The 9180-nt window shown below is 30.6% G+C and overlaps 1 protein-coding gene across 2 annotated transcripts; it reads right to left on the reverse strand.

Moving 5' to 3' along the window:
* Nucleotides 1-6092: 6092 nt before the first annotated feature.
* On the reverse strand, nt 6093-7983 carry LOC106770919 (dof zinc finger protein DOF4.6). Of its 2 annotated transcripts, XM_014656769.2 has the most exons (3): nt 7810-7982; nt 6656-7503; nt 6093-6562 (listed from the first exon to the last, which is right to left on the reverse strand). In XM_014656769.2, coding segments are annotated over exons 1-3 (873 nt in total). In that variant the 5' UTR covers nt 7834-7982; the 3' UTR covers nt 6093-6561. The 2 variants fall into 2 exon arrangements, with proteins under 2 accessions (XP_014512255.1, XP_014512254.1); XM_014656768.2 differs by having other exon boundaries at nt 6093-7503; nt 7810-7983.
* Nucleotides 7984-9180: the final 1197 nt, after the last annotated feature.

A 9180-nucleotide genomic window follows, 5' to 3' on the forward strand; every position in this document is an offset into this window, starting at 1 on the left:
TCAAAGTGAGAAATCAGGGTTACGTAGTTCTAGCTGAAAGATTGTTTGTTTGTTTGAAAAAAGATGTTTTGGTGTTTCGATGTCTTTGTAAAAAGGGGAAAGGTTTCAGGACAAGGCCCGACAGAATGGTCGCACGTGTACTTAAACTTTTTAAAATAAAATTTTGTTGACTTTTAAAAGAAGAAAAAGTTTTCAGCGCAAGGCCGACAAAATGGTCGCACCTGTGCTTAAATCTTTAAAATGAAATTTTTTATTATTTTTTTTATATTCTTTTATCTTTCATTTTTATTAATTTTTATTTATAATATCAAAATAATGTTTCATGTAAATATTTAAACCAACATAAGTATTTTTTAAAGAAAGTCTAAAAGGTAGAAAATAAATTACAGCTTATAAAAAAAATAATTAAGTGTTAAAAGAAACACTAAAAAAAATCACTTTTTATAATTTTTAAATTTACCCTTTTTTTTTGCCTAAGAAAGAAAAGCAAAACCAAATTGAAACCGGAATTTAATCATTGAAAGAGAGATAGCTTCAGAAGCTCTAGCATCATTTTTTTTTTTAATTTTAACCTTTTTATTTTTAAAAAAATACTTTTTATTGAACATTTATTGTTTCTTTCAAAAATTGAGAATGCAGCAAAAAATAAAACAACATGATAATAAAGACTAAAAGAAACAAAATACAATAGCAATAAATAATAGCAATAAATAATACAAAACAATCAGTAAGAAAAGGAGTGATATAAAAAGGAGGGATGAGTGCAACACGAAGTCCTTTTCTTTTTGTTCCCTTACGTTCTCTTTTTGAAATTGGATTTTTCTCTTCCTCTCTTTTTTTTTTGTTCCCTTATGCTCTTTTCTTGAAATTGTATTTTCTCTCTCTTTTTTTTTTTGTTCCCTTATGCTCTCTTCTTGAAATTCAATCCTCCTCCCCTTCTCTTGTTTACAAGGTGCATATTTATATACACACATTTGTAACATTATTGTGATCCTGCGAATTAATTGTTAATTAGCAAAATAGGAAAATAAATGATCTTGATTGAATCAAATTAAAAATCATATTTTTCTCTTTTTTAATTATTCCTTGTAATGATTGTCATAATGTTGATTCGAATTATTACCAAATAAAAAAAATATTCTAAAGTGATGCATTAATATTAATTGCTTATGGACATTTTTGCAAGGAAATTAAATCCAATTCATCACATGTAGCACATATCCGATTTTATCACCATTCTTTTCTTTTCATTTTATTCCCGTGCACTCCCTTTTTTTCTTTTTTCCCTTCCTTCCTTTTTCCTTTTGTTTTTCTTTTTCATTTTTTCTTCTTTTTTTTTCTTTTCCCTTTTTTCTCTTTTATTCTTTTTTTTTCTTTCTTTTTCCTTTTCCTTTTTTTTGTTCTTCTTTTTGTTCGTTTTTTTACAAGACTAAACAAAACAGTAAAATAAAATTAAGAATAATAACATAAAATAAAATAATAAAAAAAATGAAGACAACAATAAAAACCAAGTCTCATTATTTAGTCACCCGGACGAAATTGGGTGTTGACAATTGTGCTTTGTCCATGGTTGATATCATATAATCAACTCACTGTTATCCTGATGTGTGATCGTGGTCATTTTTTTACATAAGTAGGATGCAAAAATTTGTATAATTGACAAGCGATTCTACTAATTATGTTGACTTACTTGAACCCCGGTATTTGTGTAATGTGAAGATATGTATAAATGAACATTCACATTTGTTGTTAATTCATTGTAAAGCGTTCCACTCTCATGCATACAAAATCTCATCCTCTCCATGAACAACTTAAGTTTGTATAAATAAACAAAGGTTTTCAATTACATAAAAAAAGTCCAAACAAATAAAAGTTGTTTCAACATAACATAAAAAGTTCAAACTTACAAAAAAAACTAATATAAGAGGTTATTATCAAAACGATGATGAATGTCTACCATAAACATGTCAATCTATTCACCTCTTAATGTTCTTTAGTTGTTGAACAAGTTATCTTAAGGCCTCGTAAGTACATTCAAAGGATATTGTCCCCTTACTCAGATCCCAACAAACAATCATCATTTTTAAGATTCTGAGGATGCACCTCAAAGATCCTTGCATTAACTTTGATCCATTCTCACATCCCGACAAATACACATTCAGGGAGATGTTAGTGAAACATCTCACCAACTTTGATCCAGTCAGAAAACAAAGTGATGATAAGAAGTGGACGACTAGCTTGATGTGACTCATATGAACACTAGATGACCCTATCATATGTTAGTCATCCTAATGTGACCTAGCCTCAAGTAGGTTGCAAACCTGTCTCTTTGTCACCCAACGTGTGGCACGGGGTCTGACTTCATAGCAAGTGGGTAAGACATGTCTCCTTCCCATTCCAGGAACATGCCCGTAAATTCAACTCTACAAAAACAATTAATTAAAACTTAGTGAATGATGAAAAAAAAGAAAATCAAACTACAAGACATTTATATACCGATAAAAGAGTAAGATATTCAACCATTTTCTTTGTCTCAACAAAATTGACATCTTTGAGTTGCTCGTACATGTGGACTAGTGCAGCCCTAAGAATATCCATCACATGCGTCATATCTCTAAAGAGCATTAAGTACGATACATCGATCAATGTGGGACTCTTATTCCTGAAAATAGCGCATCCAACTAGATATAACAAGTATACGTTTATGCGACGCAGTCCCACTAGTAATGCTCACAACACTCATTATAAACATCTCTCAACCAACTCATCCTAACTTTTGGATCGTGTGCTTATGTCATCTCAACTTCAGCCCTTATGCGATCCACACCCAATAGCTCCATAATAATAGATTGAGCTTCTTCAAATTCCAATGAGTTAATTGCACATAATTATCCCACTGTAGGAAGGTGAAGTAGCAATGACACGTCATCATCTATTGTGATGGTCATCTCACCCATCGGTAGATGAAAACTATTTGTCTCAAAATAAAACCTTTGTCGGTGTAGACGTAGGAAATATCACATAAGGACATCAAACGAGAATTCAATAAAAAAATGTAGAATTGCCTTATGACATAGTCCAATTTTTTTTTCATGAGAGATTTACTTCGATCCTACACAAAAATTATTAATATAAAATTCATTTAAACTACCCATTAGCCATTAAAACTCAAGTATTGTACTAGTCTGGCCCTATCATAAAACATATGTAACACGCTCCACATAATGAGTCATGAGTGATGTATCGTGTGGACTTCCAAAAAATCTACCTACTTCTTCTTCTTGAGAGACATCTACTGCTAAACAACATTCTGTTGTTGTTCAGTAACATTATGGTGCTCCTATAGAATATTTTTAGGCCGTCTTCTACGAATTGATGTCGTATGTCTCATTCTCTCCTCATTGATGTCGTATGTCTCATTCTCTCCTCATTTTGTGAAAAGCTATTTAGGTTCACCTTGTTTTATTGCCATAGGAAGGGAAGCAAGGTGTAACAGCTAGGATTTTCAAGTAACAGAGGTGAGTAAATGTGTGAGCTGGTATGTGATTCTATATATGAGAGAGAAAAAGTAAAAGTTGTTAACTTTAGGTGAAAAGCTTTTACCTTGTCAGAAGGTTATTCTTGTCATTTTTTATAAATTTTAGAGGTGCATGGAGAAGCATCCCTTTAAAGTTTATTGAAGCCCAAGTGATACTGATGAACATTTAAGGCTCACAGTTGCTTCCTGGTCAGGGGATCCAATAGAAAATGGGAAAGTCCTGTACATGCTTTGTCAAATAAAATAATCAAATTTGAATAATTTTAAACTTAAATGTTAATTTTACTTAGTCAAATATATTTAAAAATAATAAATAGAATATAAAGGTGTATTGTTTAAAATATAATATTGTATTTTTTTAGAACTCAAGTTAATGTAGTTGAAAAGCCGCTTATTTTCAGAGTAACTCTTTTAACCCAACTCATCTTATTCAAGGCTAAAGGCCCAATTTGTCTGCACATGGGTAGCTATTTTCGTATTTTTCTTCCCGCTTCACCCCTATTACTAACTGCACTACCATACTAACATAAAAGAAGTAAAATTAAAAGTTATGTGGGTGCAGTTAAAAATTATGATGTTGCAGGAATTAAAAGGCATACTTTTTTCTCAAAAAATACTTTCTATGTTTTTAGAAATGATGACTGTGTATTTAACATAACTAAAATTTAGAGTAATTAACTTTTAATATATAAAATATATCGTGACATAAATTTATAAAAAAGCCATAATTTTTACATATATATTAGGTTTGATGATAAACAAAATAGTTGTGATATTTTTCAAATATTAAAATAAAATTTAAAATAAAGGATAAAAAAATAGCTTGAAAGATATTGAGAAAAAAAAATAGTACTTAAAACATTGTCATTGAAAAGAAAAAGGGTATATCACACCTCACTTTCCGTGTGTTTTAATAAATTAACATTCACTACTCGTATTTCTTATTAAAATGTCATATTGACTAAAATTATTATAATAATAGGGAAGGCCAGTATCACTTTCTGAAATTACAATAAAGATGCACATAATTTATTAAAAGGAAAAAACCAGATAAATTTCTATATAAAATTTAAATAAGATGTAACTATCCTCTTATTAAAAACATTAAAAAAAAAAAGTGCGTATTTAAAACTATAAAAAATATGACTGTGGTTTAAAATATCAACAATTTTCTTTAAACAAATGAACCGTGTAAGACAAAGCCGTCTAATATTTATTATTTTATCGAGTTGGTCAATTTTAAAAATAACAGGTTTAACAAGTATCATTAATGATAAGTATAATTAATTTCACTCTTTTCATATCTCCTTATTTTTCTAATAAAGAAGCCATTTTATTCTTCATTTTGGCTTTCTTGCAACCCAACGAACAAAAATGAGTGAAAGATGACGTATATGTCTTTTTTTTTAATGTTTGATACATATAAGATCATATTGTAGTGTTGTCGGGTTAATTTTAATAATATTTTTTGTTTTATTTATTTATTTTAAAAAAGACTGATTAAAGATATTAAAAACAAATCCATAAAAATTTGACCCAAAATAAATAATATTTTAGTTCTATGTATATGTTGATCTTCTACAACAAAGATTAGGCACATGGCAGCAGGGACATGAAATGAAGTGTGCTACAGACGTCAAAAAATGTCAGAATATAACATGCGTTTCACGTCTATCACACCATTTCCACTTTCCCTGCTCTTTCGATTAATTAGGATAATAATCTCTTTTTATTATGGCAACTAATTAACAAAAAAATTATTATTAAATAGGTATGATTTTAAATAATTTGTGATATACGAAATTAAAAATCTAATCCCACTAATAGAAAAAAGAATTTATGGGTAATATAAGAAGTGAGAAATTTGGTTTACTAAATTTGATTAGTGGTAGTGGGTTACAGCGCAGAATGAGAAGAAAAAGACAAGCATGGTCACAGAAGAGAAGTTGGGTAGGAATGTAGATGAATTGATGAAGCAAGTGGGACTGAGAGAGTGTGTAGTTATTCTTATTAGCACACATGCCGAGGGGAATGTTTACGGGGTCCCACATCGAAAAAGAAAGAGAAAAATAGAAGATAACAATGTATGTTTTCTGTCAGATCCTTGTCACTTTCTTTTCTTCTTTCAATTGAGATACACAAACAAAGGAACAAGAGGTGGGACTCAAGCAATCATCAATGGTGTGTGTGGTGAGAGAGAGATATCAGAATGAACCCATTTTCATTATTTTTCATGCATCTGCATTTGCAAACCAAACCAAAATAAAGATCTGTATATTATTATTGTGGAGATTGGTAGGTGGGGTTTTGATTGAAGCAGCTTTATAGTTTGTAGTTATGATGACTATAGTTAATCAATGTTACTACTTCTTTAATGGGATGTCACGTGAAGATATCAGAACTCTCTCACCTGGCCTTTATTCTCCTCTAGCTAATTACAGTACACCTTCTGCTTCATCTTAACACTTTTTTTTTAATATCATCATAAATATACTTTGCTGCAACTCACCTTCAATTAAACCTCAATCTATGAAAACAACAGTACAAACAAAAGTCAGAGGAAGAAAACATATTCAAACATCAACCACCACCATGCATATTCACATTCCTCAAGCATAACATCACATACCAATTATATAATATAACATTCTTGTACATTATACTTTTTTTTTTTTTCAATAGGGTAAGCTAGCCAATCAAACCAATTGATGATGATGATGGAAGAAAAATTACATGAAAAGGGCAACTCTTTCTAGCTACTTGTTAACCCTAAAAAAATGGGGTTAATCTTTGCATATGATGAAATTAATGTAATGTAACCCTTTTTTTACTTTTCCCAGTACTACTGAAGCCTGGCTAAAATAAGCTTCATTTCAAGATCCCATCGAGCTTGGTCTTGAACAGAAGATGAGCAAGATACACCAGAAATCGACACGAGAGGAAAAGAAAGCCATGTAAGAATCGACCCTATCAACTGTTAGCCAGTTATGAAGATATCCAAACAAGTGAAGAAGTCTCCGTGATCTGAAGGAAACTCGTTAAAACCAAAAACAGTTCAAACGAAAATTAACTCGGAAAGCATGAGAAAAGAAAGCAAAATAAATATCTATGAATTACCATGATCCTCCTCCGCCAAACATTCCAGTCCAATACCCGGTTGAATCTCCTTGCTGCTTCTGATCCATTGTGGTAGTAGTGGAAACCTGTTTTAAGTCCTCAAATGGAAACAAGAGCCTCCCACTTTGAATATTATGCAGGCTGGCGTACCCGTGATCTAAAGAGAAATTCAAGGTTGGCTTGAAATCTGGCAGAGGAAACCCACATGCGTAGGAAGGATTTGGATCGGCTGGAACGGGAACAGGCATGAAAGAAGTGAAGCCGGTGGAAGTTGAAGTGATCCCAGTGAGAAGCTCCAATGCAGAAAGGTGTGAAGTTGTAGGAGTGGTGGTAGAGGTAGTTGAAGAAGAAGAAGAAGCCGAAGCAGACATGTTGTTGTTGCTGCTACTATTGTTGTTGTTTTGCTGAACCAATTCAGAGATGTTTCTGAAATCTGGGGTCGTGGCTGGGAAACCCAGATTGAGATCTTGACCTTGATGAATGTTATTCTTAGGGTTTTGAGAGTGTGGTGCGATTACCAGATCAGGAAGCTTCTTATTATCTGGTGAATTATTGTGAGGTGTGGAAGAAAAAGTAGAAGATCTCTTGTTCTTCCTGGAGCCACCTCCTACAGGGATGTTTCTGAGGGATCCACCTTCTGTCCAATACCTTCTACAAGTTTTGCAGAAATAGCGAGGCTGTGTGAGGCTATAGTTGTTGTAGTAGCAGAACTTGGTGTTAATTGAATGACACCTTGGACAGTTAAGAGCTTGTTCTTTCTGTGGCCTTGGCTTCCTTTCCACAGCACCTGCAGCCTTCGGACATGTATTTGTAGCTGCTATATCTTCCATTGGTTTCATTACCATCTCCTGCAACATCATGCGCAAACATGTTAATTAATCGAACCATGCATCTGTGTCTGGTCTACATGTCATACCAAGCACAAAACATATCGGTCTAACTTTTCACGATTGAGGAAGAAGGAGGAAATTGTGTGTATAATTCTATGACATATGGCAAAAGAAAAAGATGTAGAAGAAGAAACTAAAGCAGAACTTTTGAAGTGGGAAAAAGTGAGAAAGCGAAAGGTATAGAAAATTGAAAGATATATGAATAAATCGATAACGTAGTTTCACTTGCACCAGGTGCAAAAAAGGAATCAAAAGTTAAGTTACCTGAGGGCACTGAACTGTGTCCATGGAATTGGATGAAGATGAAGATGAAGAGAAAATGAAGCTGAAAGAAGGAGAAATGATGGAAGGTTTTGTATTTTAGTTGAAACTCGTTGCAGAAGCAGAAAAAAGGGAATGATAGAAATCTGTGCAAGAGTATATGAATGAATCCAATACTTTTTGCTACTTTATCAGTTTTAATAGTCAGAAAGAAGATAAGGGAAGGTACAAAAAATATAAATATAATTTCTATTCTAAATATTATATTCTACGTATTCCCAACACCGTAGGAATACACGTTAAAACATGGCAATCTAACCTATTCATTTTTCTTTCTCCTCACTGATAAATCAATCTCCTTCTAAGCTGTTTTAGAAATAAAAGAGTGAAACAAATTTATGTTTAATTAAGTTTTATTTCTTTTATAAATTTAGATTTTTATTTATTAAATATTTTTTAAAAAACTATTTTTAAATGGAAATATTTTATTTTACTTATTTATGATATCTTAAACATGTTTTTATTTAATATTCTTAAACAATTTTTTTAATACAGCTCGATAAATCAAATTGAAATCGATCAAGTAATTTATCTTGCTAATTAATCAATCCGAATGAAGTATATTAAATATATTTTTGTTCTTTAATCCATTTTTAAAATTTTGCCTTAATTTATTCTTCCAATTTTAGAAAAGTATGAATTTGATTTTTATAACCAAATTTTGTTAACTGAGAAACGTGTTTAAAACATCAAATAAATCTAACAAAATTTTGAAAGAACTAAATTCATACATTTCTAAAGTTAGAGAACTAAATTAAACCAAAATTTTGAAAAAGAACTAATTTTAATTTTTACCGAAAATTAAGAGACCAAAAACATATTTAACCTAATATATTTCAATATCTATTATTAATCATATCTTTTGAAAGGTAAATATCATTACTACGATTATAATAATTAAAAACGTATGATAATTTTGTGACAATTTAACTTGATTGTTTCATTATACAGAAAACAATGATAAAAAATTATTAGATGTGAAATAAAAGCTTCCCTCTTGGAACCAATAAATTATTCATTAGAGATCTAAAATAATTTATCTGATTAAAAGTCCATTAAATAATATAAGTAAAAATAATCACTGTATTTGTGATATTATTCATTTTTGGAACGTAAAGTTTTATTATTAGAAAACGTCTAAAAAAATTGAAGGAGGTATTTAAACTTTTATTGATGTGAATTATTAAACAGATGTAAGATTATTAAATATATCAAAATAACAATATTATAAGTTAGTAAAATAAAATAATTTATTAAATACGTTTACAAAATATTGGAATAAATTAAATAACAAACTAAAATAAATTAAATAAA

Source organism: Vigna radiata, chromosome 8, assembly GCF_000741045.1.
Source record: "Vigna radiata var. radiata cultivar VC1973A chromosome 8, Vradiata_ver6, whole genome shotgun sequence".
NCBI lineage: Eukaryota > Viridiplantae > Streptophyta > Magnoliopsida > Fabales > Fabaceae > Vigna > Vigna radiata.